Source organism: Anastrepha obliqua, chromosome 3 (assembly GCF_027943255.1).
Source record: "Anastrepha obliqua isolate idAnaObli1 chromosome 3, idAnaObli1_1.0, whole genome shotgun sequence".
Taxonomy (NCBI): domain Eukaryota; kingdom Metazoa; phylum Arthropoda; class Insecta; order Diptera; family Tephritidae; genus Anastrepha; species Anastrepha obliqua.
Window position 1 is genome coordinate 30,513,448 of NC_072894.1, and position 21,669 is coordinate 30,535,116.

The window sequence follows — 21,669 nt, forward strand, 5'->3', positions numbered from 1 at the left end:
TTTCATTGAAGCTTTTTAAATCGCGCGCACAAAATTAATATATCAGGTCAGTCCATAAGTTCGTGCGTATTTTACCCATAATTTCACTTTTGTACGATTTTTGCACACAAAAAATTATTCGCGGAATATAACGGAACTATTTATATTTTCTTTGATATATTGTGCATTCAACAATTGATTTTAATAGCGGTTGTTAAAAATTAAAATGGAATCTTCGAACGCGTATAAAAGGCATATTTTGTATTTTTTTTATAAAAGTGGTAAAAATGTAACAACTGCTGCTGCAGAAATAAACACTGTTCACGGAGAGGATACCGTGAGTGTAAGGACTGCGCAAAAGTGGTTTTCAAAATTCCGAAGCGGTAACTGCGACGTGGAGGATCCCCCGCGCGCTGGTCGTCCTGAAGTCTTTAACTCCGACGCCTTGCTCGAACTCGTGGAAGCTGAGCCAAGTTTGACAGTCGATATGATAGCTCAGAGGTTGAATTCATTGCATGGAACAATACACATGCACCTGGTTCAGTTGGGAAAGGTTTCAAAGCTGGGAAAATAGGTTCTGCATAGACTTTCCGTCGCCAATCTTCAGCAGAGTGTGAATGTGTGCTCTCAGCTGCTGCAACGGCTTGAAAATGATGAAAAATGGATCCTTTACAAATAATCCTGTTCGCAATCGCCAATGGTTAGATAAAAATGAAACACCAGAACTGACCCCTAGAAATGGCCTTCACCCCAAGAAGATTCTCCTGTCTATTTGGTGGGATATGTCCGGAATTGTTTATTATGAACTTCTGGAACCAAACCAGACGATAACTGCTGATTATTATTCCCATCAGCTATCAAACCTGAACGAGGCACTTAAAAAAAATCGACCGTCTTTAGTGAATAGACGCAAAGTTTGGTTTCACCAAGACAACGCAAGACCTCATACCGCAAGGCAAACATTAGGCAAGCTGAACGAGCTCGGGTGGGAGCTAATGCCGCATCCACCATACCCTCCGGATATTGCACCTTGTGATTATCGTCCTTTCCGTGGACTTCAATCCCATATGAGTAACAAGAACTGCCCCTCAAAAGAAGCTACCCCCACCATGTTTCACAGTAGGTATAATATTTTTGGGATCAAGTGCAGTATTCGGTTTTCGCCAAACCTTGTTTCGGCCATCATTCCCGAAAATATTATACTTACTTTCATCAGTAAATATAACTTTCTTCCAAAAATCCATTCCTTTCTGTTAATGTGCCTTAGCAAAATCCAGGCGAAGTTGACGATTCTTGGCTGAAATAAATGGTTTGCACTGTAGAGCGACTTAATTTTACTATTTCAGCAATTTCCCCATAAGATTTGTTTTCTTTTCGAAGAATAACCACCAAATTTCGAACTGATTGCTAAATTTCTTTTCTATTTGCCATTTTTAAAGTTAAAACGTATTTTACAAATCGCCTTCTGAATTTAAATAATTGTAATGTTTGACAGATAAAGCAAATCAAGAAAACTAACGGGTTTTTTCCTTTTCCCTTTAAGTTCTTCATTTTCCTATGTATTTTAAGAGTTGCCAAAGCTGTATGTAGACTTTTTTCCCACCGATTTCTATGTTTATCGCCAATAGTTTATAAGTTACCAATATTTTCAAACTTTTTTTCTTCCAACATTCTTAACTATTAATGTCGTAAACATTCACATTAAAATTATGTTGAATATTATCACTAGTTCTCTAGAAGTTGAAAATAGTCGGGTGTATGTAGAGTTTTTTCCTTAACTGTATATATATAACCGTCAATGATTAATTTCTTACCGACAATTTTACTTAACGACTCCATATTTTAGAATTAAAACAAAAATTTTGAAGAAATATTTTGATTCGAAATGTCAAATCACAAGTTTATAAACAAAACTGAACGTTTGTTATATTGTTACCATGACAACAATAAAGAATGATATGATATAAAAATGTCTAAACAAAGAAAAAAAGCATTTGTCGGGAAATTGGATTTGGGAAAAAAGTTGCCGGGGAATTAGATTCGGGAAAAATATCTGTCGGGAAACCGGTTGTCGGGAAAAAGGATTTCGTGAAATAGGATTCGGGAAAAAGGGTAGCTACCCTATACATTTCTCATTTGAAATAATAATAGCTAATAAGATGTGTTTTGATATCATTTGTTTGTGAGTAAAGAAGTGAAATATTATAAGTAAATTTAACTTGGTAAGTATTTTTTAAAGTCAAATTATATTCGCGCATATGTAGTCATAGGGACATTGCAATAAAGTGCTGGTTAGATGAGCTAGTTACACAGGGGACTTGTGCGCTGGTTTCCTCGCTAAATAAAATATCGGTTCCTGCAAAGGTGGTGGTCCAAAGCAACCCAGCGAGTACTGGACAACTTCTCAAACTTTTTAAGGTTGAGATCTTTCTAGCCACGGGTGTATAGAAGAGGCCCTGGGGAGCTTCTAAGGTAGCTTCAGGTCCTGAATTTTGTGGATGTCCTTACAGAACATTGTCTGCGAACACTCGTATTGCTAAAACCGTAAACATATCTTCGAGGCGAGTGTACCAACATAAAAAATAATAATAATCGAAAGTCGGATGTACGTAGCCTGCGAAATTTGATAATTCAAATTATTTTTTGAACAAACCTCGTATGCGTACATGAGGTGATTTTGAAATAATGAACCCAGTGATGCCATTTCTCGCGCCTAACCGATAAGAGGGACGCTGTTCTAGGGACAATTTTTGCTATGGCGCTGGGCCAAACAAAGTAAAAGCTTGTATGTAATCGAAGAGTATGACTCAACAACTATTATATCATCGGCATACAGTTGTACCTCGATTAACCGGGTTGCTCGGGACCGGGCTCAGCACGGATAATCGAAAACACGGTTGAAAGAAGTTTTTTGAAATATTCAAAAATTTTATTATTTTTATTTATTTTTAAAAAGAACATGTAAATTTGCATCTATTAACATACTTATGAATACAGATACATATCTTATTACTGTTTTTATAATATACTTTCATATACATACATATAGGTACATAAATGCATATTTATATTAATTTAAAATATTCGTTTAAAGTAGTTTGTCTTTTAGAATTCATTTGTTCCTTAAGTAAATGACTTTGTATGCGATACACTTGTATTTTGTCTGGTTCTGAAATACCTGTACCAGTATAGTTTTCTAAGAACTTTAACAAAACACTACTAGCCTCTATTGCTTGAGCTAATGTGGGGGTTTCTACCGTATTACCTCCATCTGATTCCTCTGAATTTGACTCAAGCTCATATTCTTCTGTTTGATTGACCATGTTAACGATTTCATCATCAGATACAATAGCAAACGGTGCGACATCAATATCGCACTCCATCCACTTTGAGATAGCATCAGCTGTAAAACCAGGTGGTATTAATATAATACATCTGATTGTATCTCAATACTAAAAGTTGAATCATTTTCATCATCTTGAGATAGTAAGTTATTCCAAACTTTATTTAAAACACGTGGGGTTACAGAATCCCACGAAGTCGCTGCTGTCCATAAAGCTGACTTAATGTTCAAAGATTTAACAAATTCGTGTCGACTATTAGAATCCACAAGTTTTTGCACGATAAATTTACGGTACTGGCATTTGAAACTCCGAATGGCTCCTTGATCCATAGGCTGAATCAAAGATGTACAATTCGGTGGTAGATATTTTACTGTAACATTATCAGATATCATTGCATTTACATCCGGGTGTGCTGGACAGTTGTCTAATAGCAAAAGAACTTTGCAATTCTTTTCGAGACCAATGCGTTGTAAATGTTCTCTTACCTCTGGTACAAAATTGTTGTTAAACCACTCCAGAAATAGCTCTTGTGTTACCCAAGCTCTCTTATTAGACTTATAAACTACAGGAATGTATTTAACATTTTTTAAACATCTTGGATTAGCACTTTTTCCTATTATCATCAATTTACACTTGTGAGTCCCAGCTGCATTTGCACAAAGTAAAGCTGTGATTCTTTCCTTGGACTCTTTGTACCCCTCAATAGAATATTCATCACCACTCGCCAACGAATTTTGGGGCAAACACTTCCAAAATAGACCGGTTTTGTCTGCATTATAAATTTGTTCAGTTGTAAGTTGTTCATTTTTAATGTATTCGTTTAAGTCTTCCACAAACATCGTTGCAGACACATAATCAGCACACTCCTTTTCTCCTGTGGATTTCAGCCTACGAATTCCATGCCGATTTTTGAATTTTTCCAGCCAACCAGATGAATACTTACACTCGGAATTTATGTTTAATTTACCATGAAAATATTTTGCCTTCTCAGTAATCATTTCGCCTAGAAATTGCAGGAAATTTTCAGTTTATGTGGATGTCTGGATTTGAGTAATATTACCTGTAATGGGACATCCCTTAAATCTTTCTTGTCGAAACCATTCATATGTTGCAAAATCAACCTTTGGATTTTCGGATTTTTTCAGAGTATGTCTATTTTTTAAACCGTGAATTGAATCACTTTCCGATTCATATTTCAAAATTTTTTCTTTGTTTTTTATTAAGTCTCGTACAGTTTGTTTGCCAACACCATATTTTTCAGATAAAAAATGAACGGATGGGTTCTTGCGATATTCGTTAATCAGTTCTATTTTCTCTTTAATTGAAAGAACTTTTCTTGCTCTTTTTGTCAGTTTACTTATTGATGGAGCCATTTTCACAAAAGCACCTGTTAAGAGATCAAATTTCACTTACAGACTGAATGAAAGTGAAATTTGATACAAATTTATTACATAAAAACAAAAAATGGGAATCCCCGAATTTTATTTCTTTGCACTTACAGAATGAATGAAAATGAAATTTGATACAAACTTATTACATAAACAAAAAATGGGAATCCCCGAATTTTATTTCTTTGCACATTCACTTAAATTGAAAAAAGTTATTATACGCCGCACGGATAATAGAGGTAAAGCACGGTTAATAGAGATATAAAATCAAACACACAGCATGCCGGTTAACAGATGTACCCGGTTAGTAGAGGCCCGGTTAACCGAGGTACAACTGTATATTCAAATATTTAATTTTTTTTTTTTATAAAAATATCGTTGCTAAACAACAAGAAGAAAATTGGTCTAAAGCTGATGCACCAGAGAACCCCTGCTTAAAAGTGCAGCTGGAGAGTTTTTGGTAAATTAAATACAGCATTGCGAGCTCGTAGTTGTGACTCCGGTTGTGGATGCCTACGAGTATACCATACACTTGTATTTTTAGATTTGTTCTCTGTATTAATCAACTGACATTTCATTGAAGCTTTTTAAATCGCGCGCACAAAATTAATACAGTTGTACCTCGGTTAACCGGGCCTCTACTAACCGGGTACATCTGTTAACCGGCATGCTGTGTGTTTGATTTTATATCTCTATTAACCGTGCTTTACCTCTATTATCCGTGCGGCGTATAATAACTTTTTTCAATTTAAGTGAATGTGCAAAGAAATAAAATTCGGGGATTCCCATTTTTTGTTTATGTAATAAGTTTGTATCAAATTTCATTTTCATTCATTCTGTAAGTGCAAAGAAATAAAATTCGGGGATTCCCATTTTTTGTTTTTATGTAATAAATTTGTATCAAATTTCACTTTCATTCAGTCTGTAAGTGAAATTTGATCTCTTAACAGGTGCTTTTGTGAAAATGGCTCCATCAATAAGTAAACTGACAAAAAGAGCAAGAAAAGTTCTTTCAATTAAAGAGAAAATAGAACTGATTAACGAATATCGCAAGAACCCATCCGTTCATTTTTTATCTGAAAAATATGGTGTTGGCAAACAAACTGTACGAGACTTAATAAAAAACAAAGAAAAAATTTTGAAATATGAATCGGAAAGTGATTCAATTCACGGTTTAAAAAATAGACATACTCTGAAAAAATCCGAAAATCCAAAGGTTGATTTTGCAACATATGAATGGTTTCGACAAGAAAGATTTAAGGGATGTCCCATTACAGGTAATATTACTCAAATCCAGACATCCACATAAACTGAAAATTTCCTGCAATTTCTAGGCGAAATGATTACTGAGAAGGCAAAATATTTTCATGGTAAATTAAACATAAATTCCGAGTGTAAGTATTCATCTGGTTGGCTGGAAAAATTCAAAAATCGGCATGGAATTCGTAGGCTGAAATCCACAGGAGAAAAGGAGTGTGCTGATTATGTGTCTGCAACGATGTTTGTGGAAGACTTAAACGAATACATTAAAAATGAACAACTTACAACTGAACAAATTTATAATGCAGACAAAACCGGTCTATTTTGGAAGTGTTTGCCCCAAAATTCGTTGGCGAGTGGTGATGAATATTCTATTGAGGGGTACAAAGAGTCCAAGGAAAGAATCACAGCTTTACTTTGTGCAAATGCAGCTGGGACTCACAAGTGTAAATTGATGATAATAGGAAAAAGTGCTAATCCAAGATGTTTAAAAAATGTTAAATACATTCCTGTAGTTTATAAGTCTAATAAGAGAGCTTGGGTAACACAAGAGCTATTTCTGGAGTGGTTTAACAACAATTTTGTACCAGAGGTAAGAGAACATTTACAACGCATTGGTCTCGAAAAGAATTGCAAAGTTCTTTTGCTATTAGACAACTGTCCAGCACACCCGGATGTAAATGCAATGATATCTGATAATGTTACAGTAAAATATCTACCACCGAATTGTACATCTTTGATTCAGCCTATGGATCAAGGAGCCATTCGGAGTTTCAAATGCCAGTACCGTAAATTTATCGTGCAAAAACTTGTGGATTCTAATAGTCGACACGAATTTGTTAAATCTTTGAACATTAAGTCAGCTTTATGGACAGCAGCGACTTCGTGGGATTCTGTAACCCCACGTGTTTTAAATAAAGTTTGGAATAACTTACTATCTCAAGATGATGAAAATGATTCAACTTTTAGTATTGAGATACAATCAGATGTATTATATTAATACCACCTGGTTTTACAGCTGATGCTATCTCAAAGTGGATGGAGTGCGATATTGATGTCGCACCGTTTGCTATTGTATCTGATGATGAAATCGTTAACATGGTCAATCAAACAGAAGAATATGAGCTTGAGTCAAATTCAGAGGAATCAGATGGAGGTAATACGGTAGAAACCCCCACATTAGCTCAAGCAATAGAGGCTAGTAGTGTTTTGTTAAAGTTCTTAGAAAACTATACTGGTACAGGTATTTCAGAACCAGACAAAATACAAGTGTATCGCATACAAAGTCATTTACTTAAGGAACAAATGAATTCTAAAAGACAAACTACTTTAAACGAATATTTTAAATTAATATAAATATGCATTTATGTACCTATATGTATGTATATGAAAGTATATTATAAAAACAGTAATAAGATATGTATCTGTATTCATAAGTATGTTAATAGATGCAAATTTACATGTTCTTTTTAAAAATAAATAAAAATAATAAAATTTTTGAATATTTCAAAAAACTTCTTTCAACCGTGTTTTCGATTATCCGTGCTGAGCCCGGTCCCGAGCAACCCGGTTAATCGAGGTACAACTGTATATCAGGTCAGTCCATAAGTTCGTGCGTATTTTACCCATAATTTCACTTTTGTACGATTTTTGCACACAAAAAATTATTCGCGGAATATAACGGAACTATTTATATTTTCTTTGATATATTGTGCATTCAACAATTGATTTTAATAGCGGTTGTTAAAAATTAAAATGGAATCTTCGAACGCGTATAAAAGGCATATTTTGTATTTTTTTTATAAAAGTGGTAAAAATGTAACAACTGCTGCTGCAGAAATAAACACTGTTCACGGAGAGGATACCGTGAGTGTAAGGACTGCGCAAAAGTGGTTTTCAAAATTCCGAAGCGGTAACTGCGACGTGGAGGATCCCCCGCGCGCTGGTCGTCCTGAAGTCTTTAACTCCGACGCCTTGCTCGAACTCGTGGAAGCTGAGCCAAGTTTGACAGTCGATATGATAGCTCAGAGGTTGAATTCATTGCATGGAACAATACACATGCACCTGGTTCAGTTGGGAAAGGTTTCAAAGCTGGGAAAATAGGTTCTGCATAGACTTTCCGTCGCCAATCTTCAGCAGAGTGTGAATGTGTGCTCTCAGCTGCTGCAACGGCTTGAAAATGATGAAAAATGGATCCTTTACAAATAATCCTGTTCGCAATCGCCAATGGTTAGATAAAAATGAAACACCAGAACTGACCCCTAGAAATGGCCTTCACCCCAAGAAGATTCTCCTGTCTATTTGGTGGGATATGTCCGGAATTGTTTATTATGAACTTCTGGAACCAAACCAGACGATAACTGCTGATTATTATTCCCATCAGCTATCAAACCTGAACGAGGCACTTAAAAAAAATCGACCGTCTTTAGTGAATAGACGCAAAGTTTGGTTTCACCAAGACAACGCAAGACCTCATACCGCAAGGCAAACATTAGGCAAGCTGAACGAGCTCGGGTGGGAGCTAATGCCGCATCCACCATACCCTCCGGATATTGCACCTTGTGATTATCGTCCTTTCCGTGGACTTCAATCCCATATGAGTAACAAGAACTGCCCCTCAAAAGAAGCTATAAAAAGGGATATCGAAGCGTATTTTGGCTCCAAGGACAAACAATTTTTTGAGCAGGGAATTAAAAATTTGCTAAACGTTGGGAGGACATTATAAATAATGAAGGAAAATATATTATTGATTATAAATACTTTAAACATCTTTTTTATTAATTTTAAAACCACCTTTAAAAAACGCACGAACTTATGGACTGATCTGAATAAGTTGGTATTAAAAATGTTCGAAATCGGTGAATAATCAATCCCACTTGCTGTATAATGGTAAATTAAAAAACAAAAACGTAAAAAAAGATAATTCTATATTATTTTTGGTAAATACGTAAATCTCAATAGCAACTTAATAAAACTAGTCCAAATTTGGACTCGTATTGCTCCCTAGGGACTGCCGCGGCAAATTTTTTGGTGGGTGACTACCATGAAAATAGAAAAAAATAGAGAAGGCGGCCACCCCTCGGCAGGCAATGACAATTCTCCAAGTGCATTTTGCCACGAAAAAGCCCCACCCTCCACTTGTCGAAAAACAGCAAGATGCAAACCACAAATCAAAGGGTATAAACGCCAATTATATACCTATTTACACACATATATATACTTCATACACAGGGTGACCAATTTGGAGGTATCGAATTTTAAATTAGAATAAAACAATGAAAATTCAAATTGATTGAGCAACCATTATTATTTTTGTGCGCCGTGATTCGACCATCCGTAAACACAAATTTTGAATGACGCGGTGGAGCACTTCGATCGGTATCTCGTGAATAACTTTAGTAATGTTGGCTAGCAATGTCTCAATCGAAGCTACTTCATTCACGAAGCATTTAGACTTTACATGCCCCCACAAATAAAAGTCCAAAGGTTTGATATTACACTATCTTGGTGGTCAATCCACTGGTCCACTGGTCCGAAACGAGAGATAAACTGCTCACCGAAATGACAGCACGATAAATCCAGTGTTTCACGGGTTGTATAGCAACTAGCGCTGTCTTGTTGGAACCAAATATTGTGGAGATCACGGACTTCAATTTCCGGCATCAGAAAGTCGTTTATCATGGCGCGATAGCCTCTTTCTTTGAAGAAATGTGGGCCGATGATTCCTCCAGCCCATAGGCTGCACCAAACGGTTGTTTTTCGTGGATTTAATGGCTGTTCTTGAATGGCTGCGGGTTGCTCTTCAGTTCAAATACAGCAATTTTACTTATTGGCGTAGCCATTAAGCCAAAAATGGTCCTCATCGCTGAACAAAAATTCGAATGGCCTGAGCGCGCGATGACCACTTTTCACAGAGCGTTGATTTTCGTAATACATTTATACGATTTGTAAACATTGTTGAGGCGTACGTTTTTCCATGATGAAATGACAATGAATGTTGAAAAAAATTATGTATTTAGTTTGACAGTAGTAATGCGTTATCTGTCAAAAAAGGCCCTATTGCAAAAAGTACTTCCAACCTGATCACCCTTTATATACATACGAGTATATTGCTCCCCACCTCATTGAGGGCCGACACAAATATTATTGAGATCGAATAGAGACCACGCCTGCCTACTGCGACAAGCTATAACCAGCCTAAATTAAATTTTCCTAAAAAGTGCTAAAAGTTCAGTCTGGACCATATTTGGTGCTTGTTCATAATATAAAGGCGACTTTTTCACGTGGAGCTTTTAGTATGGAATCATGGTATGGTATATTTTTTCTAAAGCAAAACTCATAAAATCAGTTTTGTAAATTTTCTTCACAAAATTACTTTTTATTAAAAGAAATGTCCACAACTTTTAGGTTTATTAATATACTTTTCGAATTTCAAAAAACCTGATCAATAGTAATAGTATCTCCATGGGTAACCGTAATTGTAAATACTCGGAATTACAGACGCTGATATTGCAGTTGGTACAATTGTTGTTGGGGTAATAGCTCGACCTTGCTGAAGGATTTCGTGTAATTCTCGCTCCTGTTCATGTCGTCTAAAATGATCTGCCTTTGCAGCGGCCACGGCAACTGTATCATCCACGGGCTGAGGCAATTGTACAGACCCAGTATCTGACCCGGCTGTAGCGGATTCGCCGCTAGGTTTACCCCCCGCTGAAAGGCGCAGTAAAGTCTCCCGATGAGCTGCAGCGTGAACGTCACGGGCTGTTGCAACATCGGCGGTAAAGGGAACCCCGCCTGACGTTTCCGCCGCACGAAAGGGCTGCTGCTGTTCCAGCTTTTGCGATTGTTCTACAGCTACGGCACGTGGCAAATTGGTGGCAGCTACACGAAAACCATTGTCATCGGCGGTATAGTCCACAGTTTGTAATTTGCCTGCAGCATCACGATAACTGTACGAGCCGCGAGTAATGCCATCTAGTGAGCGTACCTCTTGCTTCGCAGAATGAGGCTCGGCATAGCCGTAAGCGTATTGTCCCAAACCGTCCTGGGTGTGATATTGTTGTTGAGTGGGTGTGACCAGCGATGAACTATGTGCACTATAAACGTACGGATAGGCACGCAACAGCGGGCTGGCGATGTATGCTACAGCATTAGTGCTAGCTATTACACAGGATACTGTTACTAATACACCGAAAATGGAAGTAAACATTGCGAGTTTCATTTCGATTAAAATCTCTTGCTGTCAATTCAAATGGTAAAGGTTTGGTAAGCGCTACTAATAGGTGTTCACCAGTACTCGCTTTCTTGTGTTCTGATGCTATCCTCCCTGTTTGTGGGTCCTTTTATACGCGCTTATTCGGCACACGTATGCAATGTGGTACGTGAATATGTGCATCTGTGTGGCTGCAACATGTTCTTGCTTCGCTGCCAATGGGAATGCGCCTACTCGTTACAGTTCTAAATATTCCTTACTTTGTTCGCTTTTAGTTTTCTTCAAATTGTGTGTGGACTCTGTTTTTTTTCCTTTTTCTTCAAAAGCTTTTTCACAATTGGCCAGCGGCTGAAAGATCCACAGGGAATTGCATTGAGCTGTTAAACAAACTTACGTGGCAGGTATGAATGCATTTTGCTGTAAATGTAAGCAGCGAATGTAAGAAGAGGTGTTGGATACCTTTGGCATTTTAATGATGTATAGGTGCCAATTTTTTCACAATGACCTATGCCAACGATTTAAATGTTTGGTCAAGTTCAGCAATCAACGACCTTGGCCAATGTATGCGATTGTAAATCGCACTAAAATATATACAGACGCATATATAAAATAAATATGTAAAATAAATTTGCATTTCTGTCAACTATTTTTGGAACTATTTTATTGAAAAAATGAATACGATACATTTTAAGAATGCATACACAAAACCAGTTGGGGTTGTGCAACATATAATGGTGTACATGCTTATGATAGATTAAGATTGCTACTCTGTAGCATAATTGGAGGATTAATTTGATAACAATAATGATTCTGAAAAACCCTTCGAAAGGTTGAGGGATTTCTACCTGGAGTAAGGATTCGAAGATCGTCTGTGAGAAGACCTTCAATATGCAGAAAAACACCGCTGCCAATTTTAAAAAAATCAGTGATTTTTCAATATTCATATGAAGACGACCTTCGCCATCGTTGACATTATAGGGCAAACGTTAGTTTCAGATAAGCCTTTTAGATGTCAGCTAGAACCAGTAATAATATTTTAGATGCTATTTGAAGCTCAGTGGACCCTCTAAACCCGGAGAATGATATTTGGAATTATCATGATGCGGTAGTACAATCCACATTTTTATAGTTTACAATGCTTCCACTCGATCGCTAGGTCGAGATGAGATGCAAGCCATGGTACATTTAAAGAGGTGAGTACTTGTGACTGTATCTAGCATCTCGTCTCTAGATGATGTCGCGTCCCCGTTTGGCTTCTGGAAATAACTAGCGGAAAAAGAACTCTGTCATAGCACTTTTTTCAAGGCATTGGTTTCATGTGTCTCCATTTTGTCGTAGAACTCTTTCGATGAGCTTCTCTAAGTATTTTAGTAATCTCTTTAAGTATTTATAAGGCTTCCTTAAAAGTAATCCGGCGACAATCACGTTTCACTTTATATTTTGGGCAGCTACGTGTTGTTGTTGTAGCAGCATAAATATTATCCATACTTATATGGGGAATGATGTTGAAGTGACGACTGCCCTGGAAACGGACAACTTCCAGTCTTCTTTCCTTATGCATGCTTTTTTTTTTGGAAGGTTGACTGGCAACGATCGGGTTTTTTGTTTGAGAAGTGAAGGTTTAACTCCTCATCTGCATATCCGGAACGAAGTAGTTTCGATATTAAATTCATTTTCTCTCAAAATATAGATAGATATAGCATCAGTTCCAATTAGCGTCCCAGATCAAAATAATGAATGATCTTTTCGCCAAATATCTGGAATTAATTTATCTGTACAAATTTGCTCAATTCTTGTTCTCTGGAAAAGTTATGCTTAATATCAATAAGTTTTGTATCTTTTGAGACACTCTCTTCACTTATATATTTATTCACTTACACAATCTTCAGTATCTTCAAATAACTTCATTGGCTCAATTGATCCAATTTTGACTTTTCAATAAGGTATTTTGGGCTACTAATTCCAAATATGATGCCATTAGGCAACATGAAGTTTGATGGCTCCATTACAAAGTTGGACATTTTTTAGCACAAACATACGCATAATGTTTTGATGTGCCAGCATTTTTTGTTTTGTTTAGAGCGAATTAATATATTTGTATCGGCAAAATGATGAAATGAGCTCGGATTAGCTCAAAAACAGTGAATCTATCAATTTAATTCGACTTTTAGAAATAAAGCTCCACACTTTGCTTCTGTAAAACGCTGGTTCAACGATTTCAATTCAATTGAAAACTGTGGATAAACACGATCATAGTGCATTGAAACATACGACTCATGCATCTATGCGTTTGAGCTTGAAGAAATGGACTATTCATGGTAGCAGCACGTCAAAGCAAATGGTGACACATCTCTTCGACATAACTGCTCATACAGCAGCGGTATCATTAAAACAATATAGAGTGCCAATGATACATAACCATTTGTTTGTTATGAGCCCTTCTTGAAATTTTATTTGAGTACTTGCACATCGACTATAAGTAAAACAACCGCCTGTTTTAAAATCAATTTCCACGTAGCAAAAATAAAATGCATGAACGAAGTTTCTCGAGACCAGAAGAAGCGCTTGAAGGCTCCTATAATCTACTGTGAAAACCTATATTTTAGAGCTACCTTGACAGATATAGCCAATATTAAAAAAATTAATAAATGAAAAAAATAATTTCGATGAAAACCACCACATGGGCCTATTGGTCCTTAGTGATACCAGTAATAACTAGACCTTTTCGTTTCTTTATAGTAGACATCTTGTAATAAGTCTGCGTCTTTTGCGAATCTAAGAAAACTCTGAAGCTCGAACTCCGAGATCCATTCCAACTTCTCATATTGCAAAGCTCCTAAGCATTTCATTCGTGTTCTATGTAGCTAAGCAAGGCAAGAACATAGAAGGTGTTCTAAAGTTCTCACCTCTTCCAGCTCATTGCAAAATTTGCAGTTGCCAGTTGTTTGTAATTACTATCTTGTACGCGTGTGCCGCTAGCAAATTGTGGCCTGTCAGTATACCTAGGATAGTTCTGCTTTCCTCTCTAGACAGAGCTAGTGCGAATCTGGCGCATTTATCTGCATTCTGTTTACACATGTTTTTAGCGATTTTCCAAGTGACTAGATTAATCCGCCTTCTGTCTATCCGTTCTTCCATCTCCGCAACGATGTCACTGTACATCACCTTTAAGGGTTTTAATATGTCGTCTTCTTGTTCAAATGGCGTGTAAACTGTGTTCTTGGTAATCTCATCTACAATTTCGTTTCCTGTCCGAATACCCAATAGATGCCGTCTGTGTGAGGTCAGTCTCTCTATGGCTTCCTTGCTTTTTAGAAATTTCATAAGAATTTATTACCTGTGAAAGTAGTAATGCTCTTACATTGCTCTCTCTTTCACGCCATTCAACCCTTGAACGAAGCAGTGATAGAAGTCTTCTTCTCTGAGCTCCTTCACAGCTTCAGATCATGTGCCTTTTAATGCAAAAAAAAAAAAGGGTGTATGACCTCCCATTGGGATGCTATGTTTGGTTAGAAACCTATTAACAGACAATGTGGAATGTGCCGACTTGCTGTTGTAGTAGCCTTATTAAGCCCTGCCTAGGTAGGTACGGTTAGGTTAGGTTTTTTTGGCAGTCGACTTAGAGTAGCCAAACTCACTTATTCTATGTACGTTCGTTGTGGTACAACTGTGTAACACGCAAACCTTACTGTTAGTTTTTATGGAACCACTTAGACTCTCTTATAAAGCGTTTATCTCAACACCGGATAGTTCCGTAAGAGAATCGAAATGGAATTTTTCCCAACAACCTTGCCCTACACCGAGCTAAGGCTGGACAATTACAAATTAGCTGTTCTACTGTTTCTTCCTCTTTCTCGTCTATACAACTTCTTCAGTATTTATGCGAAAATATTCCTAGCCTAGAAGAGTGCCTACCTAATAGCCAATGCCCGGTGACACAAGCCACGACCTTTGAGATGTTCTCGCTTGCGAGGTTAAGTAATTTTCTTGATCTTCGCTTATCTATTTGCGGCCAAATTAGTCTGGTTGTAACACAAGTATTTTCTATTCTCCATACTTTATTGACCTACAGGAGAACATTTTTTTTATCCTTAATTTGCAAGTTGCTACAGGGACTCTAATGTTGCCTCTGTTTTCAAGCAGTGGAAGACTAGTACCCTTTCTGGCTAGCTCATCGACCTTGAAATTTCCTTCAATAACTCGATGTCCCGGAACCCCTATAGGACAGAGCTTGAAGACGGTACTGATATCATTCAGAGCTGCCAGCCATCCCTGATCAAACTCTGATCTTAGTATAACTGCCTCCATTGATTTGATGGCCGCCTGGCTGTCCGAGAAGATATTTATCGTAGTTATTGTTACGGCGTGTGAGTTAGGGTATACAGTTAGTTAACTCCTTTATGGCTAAGACTTCGCTTGATAAACGCTACAGTAGTCCGGAAGTCGAACCGATAATTCTAATCCTAATTATTTTGAAAAAACTCCATAGCCTACTTTATTTTCTAGCTTGGATCCATACGTGTAAAAACTTATTTCCCCTCTTCTACATGGTCTTTGAGTTTGCCACTCTCTTTTGGGTTTGAAGAGCTCGTCGAAGGTGGGTTTCGGTCGATTTCTTGGTTATGGGAAACTGAACTTTGTTGTGGAAAACAGATAAAGAAGTAGATCTATATGTGTCTGCAGCGACAGCCAAGCTGCGCTCATGGCCTTGGACATCCCCCAACCAATTCAAGGGTAGTCGAGTCCTGTAAATTCAGGCTGAACTATGTCGTTAGACATAAAAGCGTCCTTGGCCCGGAGTCCATTCTGTCACTCCCTTCTGCAGCCATCAAAGCCATGTTTAGCAAACGTGTTACTCTAACCCACAAGCGAGCTTGGCAGACTGAGAAAGGCTGCATGTGGACAAAACTGATGTTACCTGTCATGTCCGACCGACTGTCGCAGTTCCTCCTGTCACTAAGCAGAGTGGGCTGCAGGCAGCTGGTTGGACTGATGACGGGCCACTTTTTATGGGCAAAGCACATGGAAAGGTTGGGCATCTCAGACAGTACACTCTGCCCAGCATGTGGAGAGCAGGATGAGACGGCGCTAGTCTGTCCCGATCAAAAAAAAGTAATTTCCTAGTCACTGGTAATGTTGTTACCTTTTCTTTGGTTTCTGCACTTTCGAAATGCAGAAATGCAGAAATAAATGATAATATATGTAAATATCAGCACTATGGTATGGCATCTCTAATTTAAGGGGTTATACGCAGTTATGAAGCAAATAAAGACGGGTTGTCAAGGATTTATCCTGAAGAAACTTCAGAATATTTTAATTTGAAAATTTTTGGCGGTTATAAAAGCATCCTTCAAGAACGTAACAAAATTTTTTATTTATGAAAATGTTGATTATAGAGCGCGCTGCAGGCGATTTCTGGAACCTCCTTTAAAAAAGACGATTTACGGTGTACATTGTAACTCAGGATTGGATTATCTGAAATCAAAAAACCAAACAAATTTTGTTAATATATTAGATTATCTAGTAATTAATTGTTCGGCTAATCAAAATAGTGAATTTTCACAAAATGGCAGCTTTTAAGAGAAATGATTTCGATTTTTACGTTAAAATTTGGCCGTAAATTGATTATAAAATGGGAAATAAGTATCAGATTTACAAAAGGAACGATTAATTACTAGAAAATGTATCTTTAAAGATTGAGTTAAAACGGTAGACCGATCAAACAAGCCGTTTTCGAGATATCGTGTACACCGACTTGAAAAATGCCGTTTTGAAAAAAACACGTTTAAAGTTTCAATACCTACCTTAAAACGTGCCGAGGCATCTCTACATATTTAGGTATAACTCCGAAAGTATTGCTTAGATCTACTTCAAATTTCGTGCGTATACTTTTGAATATATGTACATTACAAAAATGCAATAAAAAAAATCGATTTTTTTGAAAGTCATAACTGCGTATAACCCCTTAACCTTAACGCTAAGCAGTTGGCATTCGCTGATATTTGGCGCATGCGTATTTCTTTTATAACAGTGTCAGCTTTATTATTTGACAGTCACACCTCGTATTCTAAAACTCTTCTAGAAAATGTTGCGTGCCCATTAATCAACGTGCTCAGTTTTTTATTGCTCTCTGCAATATGCCATGCCCATTGTATGCATTGCATGCGGAAACTCCTTTCACTGGCAATTGGTATATTCCAGCAGGTCACTGCAGACAACTCAAATACACACATACATACACATATCCTTGTTTACACAATCTCTTTTATGCCATCAACGGACCACCGTTCTTCCAATGGACATTGAAGCAGTAAGTACCGTGAGCATTCGCCAAATTACCTGCGTTTGGTGGTTAATAAGGTATTTCCCGAATTTATCTTTGCTTTACCGATTATATTAATATGCACAAACATGAGGACACACACATATCCACAAGTGGTATCTTATAGACTATGCACGCATGTAAGAGGATGTATCAGCGATATGCACAGTTGGTTTTTGCACGCCTGCCAGCTCTGCGGATCGCAGACTGTTGCTCTTGTACAATTCGCGCTGGACATTAAATCGTCATGACAATTCAAGGTAAGTGAAGGCCAAGGCTCAAGTACAACAGATATAATTACTGATGGATCAAAATAACGTCATTATCGAAGTTGTACCAACATACGAAACATTTTGTACATATAACGGAATTCGAGCCTCGGACAACAAGGGCCGACAGTCTTGTTAATTTGCTTCCACGTATAGCGGCTGCTTAAATGCAAGGTTATTTTTAACCAACCTACCGACACAGCCACCTTACAACAGTTAACGCTATGTACTGTTAATGGCGTTATTTGTCTGCATTGGTTCGTTTTTTTTCCCATATGTTGCATGCTTTTTCACATGTTTTTGTATCTCTTCAGTGAATGTGGCAAAACGCTGTCACTACTGATTAGGCATAATTTTGTCGACCAGAGGTTGCATGTCAGTGGTGTGTGTACAATGCTTTCGGATCAGCATACCGTAAGTAAATATATACTTATGTGCATGTCTTGCGCCCACTTGGATTGCCCCTCAGGCTTGTGCTCAAATGAAGTCAAGTCCTTTCAGCACCAACGTGACGTGATGGTATGCCAAGTGTTTTGGACCTTTCATTTCCAAAGTGCATTTTAATGTTCTAGTTTGCCTTTCCTCACTGCTCCGCCTTCATTTCATCTGCTCACACAGAGCGTTGATCGTATGTTGCAATGTCATATGATTCGCGTAGGCTTTCTTGATCTTATTGATTCGTATCACTCGATGCAAGAAGTAAATGCCCTAGGAGATACTTAAGAAGCAGTCAGCGTAAGTTTAGTTGCATGAACTTCGCGTGCATGTATAGAGTGGTAATTCTGATTACTTGGTTCTTAAATGAGCCAAATGCAATGTTCTTGTAGTTGCACAGTAGTAAATTGGATTGTTTCAAGGCTAGTGCAGGACTAGTCTAACTAAAAAAGGTACTAGTTTATGGCTTTTCTCAAAAAGTTCCTTGAACTGCATACAAATGTGTCTTGACATGAGGATTTATTGACTGTGGTGCTCACTGTGTGTGTCTCAATAACAGAGTATGCTTAAATTTCTCTGAGAATCGGAGTTTCACTAAAATAAAAATTTTGCTTTTTTTTTAATAATATATGTACTTATAAAACTTATCTCACCTCAGCCTGTTTGGCCTGGGTAGGTAGTCAGGTCGATAGCCTATAATTAGGCGCATAATTTAAGGCGTAACACCACTGTACACGCGTAAAATAAACACGATTTTTAAAGAATTTTTTTGTATAGAAGGAAAGGGGAAACAATCACTCTGATTTGGGAAGTTATTACTTATATACTAAAATACAAAACTACAAAGTTTGATCGAAAAAGTTTACAAAATGGCTACATTGGATACATTTTTGTAATGTGGTTTCTCTTGAAGGAGCTCCGCGGCACGCAGCACAGAGGGTGCAAATTTTAATCTGGAACAAAGAAACATTTTTTTTCTTAATCTAGATAAGAATAGCCAGAGAAACACGTAGGGGATTTAAAAAATATTTATTTTTGTGGAATTAGCAAGCATTTGAAGGAAAAAACTCTATTTTGGACTAAAAAAACGGCTAAATAATTATAACAATCGTTTAAATTAATCTATCGAAAATCCCCTACGCTCTTCTCTTAAGAAGGTTATTATACAGACGTAGTGAAAAACCTGATTAAAAATATTTAAAATTGTTTGAGTTATGCTGCGTGCCAATTTCAGAAAACGTGTTTTGAGAAAAACGCGTTTAAAGTTTGGAAATTTGGAGAAGTCGTTAGGTAGCAGTCACTAACGCTTGGTTAAAAGCTTAAAATATTTACGAAATAGACTTCGGTAACGTATAAAACTTTTTGTTCTGTATTTTAAAAGGTTCAAAGAATTTTTTAAGCTTATAAAAAAAAATCAATTTTTTGAAATTTCTACAGTGGTGTTACCCCTTAAAGCAATTGACACATAGTGATAGTCCAATACAAAAGCTGACTTTGGTTAGCAAAAGAGTAAAGAAAAAAGGATGACTTTATTTTTATTGCAGTGGCAATGCTGTAGTAAAGCTCTTTGGGGTGAAAGATATCGTAATTCAGCTATTGTATATATTTACTTTACTTATACTCCTCCTTACAAGAAAAAACAAAAGTTCGCACACGCCCCAGAGTCTTAAGATTTTTAATTTTTTACTTTATTGATGTAACTACGGAATATAATTATGTTATATTTTTTTACCAGCTAGGAATTTTCATATAAGTAGGATCTATCAGTTTGTATAAGTATATGACTTAAGGCTAAGTTTGTCAATGTCGCTTCAGTAAATGAAAAGTCGATTTCTTTGAGTTTATTTAAGTTAATTTACTTAGCAATAAAGTAAATTTATTTATAAGAAGTTAGTTGCGCTATAGCATCACAATCGAGAAGGCTACGATTTACAGTGATCTGTGATAATGCCCGTGAGTATTCTCAGTTGGTCTTTAAGGTGGGTTATGAGTTGCCGAACCTTCTTTCTAAGCTTCTTCTGTTAATAACGAGATCGCAGCCTTCCGCTACTTCGTTTCCAGTTATACTCTGTATACTGGCACGCATATGACCCAGATGCGATTGTGCTTTCCTGACAAATTCAATTTCTCGATGCACCCAAAGACTAATGAGTACTTAACTTCAAAGGGTGACAGCGCCTTGAGTGCACTGTTGATAGTCAACCCTAAAGCCATCGATACAGTCCTCAGAAAAAACTGCAAAGTTAGATAAGTTAATAACTTTTCGACAAACGGTTCTCTTTAATTAGCAGATATTTAAAAAACTGGATTTCATAGTTTGCGCTTTTCTACTAAGAAAAAGAAAAAAAATTTAACAGAGTATTTTATTTATAAACCAATACTCGTGTATATTGATTAACAATATAGGGTGCGGTAGACCAAATAATATTTTAGGCTTTTCGAAACATCGTTAACCCAATCACAAATATTCCCAGCGAATTTTATTCTCGTAAAAAAGAAAAAAATGCGGCATTTTCCCCCGAAATGTTGAGAGTGCCGAAATCTGCAGTCCAATAAAGTTCAAAATAGACGGGAAAAATGAAATTATTAATGAATGCATAATATCGCTTTTTAAATAGTAGCAGAAGAAGAAAATCCTGAGTTGGAGAGCACACAGAAACAAGGAGCTGTAAGAAGGATAAAACAAAATCATGTGAATTGCCACAATACGTTAGAAGTACTAAGACTGTAATAGTAATGTGACATTAATGTAGAGGTTTTCGTATTACTATAGACTAAGTAAAGAACCTTTTCAACATTTGATAGAGGTGCTTGGAACGTGCAGTCAAATACTCGTAAAAACAGTTTAGCGATTGTCCCATTGTAAAATTTAGTGCAGTTTTGCGGTTTTTTTAAAGGTGGATGTCAAGTGGTGATAGAAAGAATGTAGCAATAAGTACACGGCATCCCTGGACAAAGGAGGTCAAACTGCCTCTCAAGGTAAAAGTCGATGACACACCAATTCCGACTGCAAACAATCCCAAAATTTTGGGAGCAACCTTCGACAGTTTGCTCTCCTTCTCTGCGCATACAACCGCAATTGCCACTAAAGTTCAAAATCGCGACAAGGTCCTCAAATCGGTAGCCGGCAGTACTTCGGGCAAAGGCAAAGAAATGTTGCTATCGACATTTAACGCAATTGGCCGGCTGGTTCTAAACTATGCTGCGCCTGTCTGGTCGCGTGGAACCAGTGAAAGCTTCAGACATGCCAAAACACTGCCATTCGGACAGGGACGGGTTGCCTCCTGAAGTCCCCCATTCAACACCTTCACAATGAGGCACAGATGCTCCCTGTAATGGTGCAAAACAAACTGCTCAGCAATCAGTTCCTGCTAGGGTGTTACCCCAGGTTTCACCCTTGCAGACACCTGCTTGAGCCAGAGCCGCCTCGCGCGTAACCTTGGCACAATTACGTTACGTC

At 37.3% G+C, this 21,669-nt stretch overlaps 3 protein-coding genes across 3 annotated transcripts; 1 reads left to right on the forward strand and 2 right to left on the reverse strand.

Annotated features, from left to right (window-relative positions):
* Window positions 1-3,044: 3,044 nt before the first annotated feature.
* LOC129241911 (jerky protein homolog-like) lies at window positions 3,045-4,721 on the reverse strand. Its single transcript, XM_054878461.1, has 4 exons — window positions 4,384-4,721; window positions 3,955-4,326; window positions 3,433-3,885; window positions 3,045-3,382 (listed from the first exon to the last, which is right to left on the reverse strand). Exons 1-4 carry the CDS (start codon window positions 4,694-4,696, stop codon window positions 3,045-3,047), a joined length of 1,476 nt encoding a protein of 491 aa, XP_054734436.1. The 5' UTR covers window positions 4,697-4,721.
* A 929-nt stretch (window positions 4,722-5,650) lies between these two features.
* Window positions 5,651-7,327, forward strand: LOC129241912 (jerky protein homolog-like). Its single transcript, XM_054878462.1, has 4 exons — window positions 5,651-5,988; window positions 6,046-6,417; window positions 6,487-6,939; window positions 6,990-7,327. Exons 1-4 carry the CDS (start codon window positions 5,676-5,678, stop codon window positions 7,325-7,327), a joined length of 1,476 nt encoding a protein of 491 aa, XP_054734437.1. The 5' UTR covers window positions 5,651-5,675.
* Window positions 7,328-10,415: 3,088 nt separating this feature from the next.
* LOC129243057 (adult-specific rigid cuticular protein 15.5-like) lies at window positions 10,416-11,192 on the reverse strand. The gene has a single exon (XM_054880139.1). It carries the CDS (start codon window positions 11,190-11,192, stop codon window positions 10,416-10,418), a length of 777 nt encoding a protein of 258 aa, XP_054736114.1.
* Between the last annotated feature and the right edge of the window lie 10,477 nt (window positions 11,193-21,669).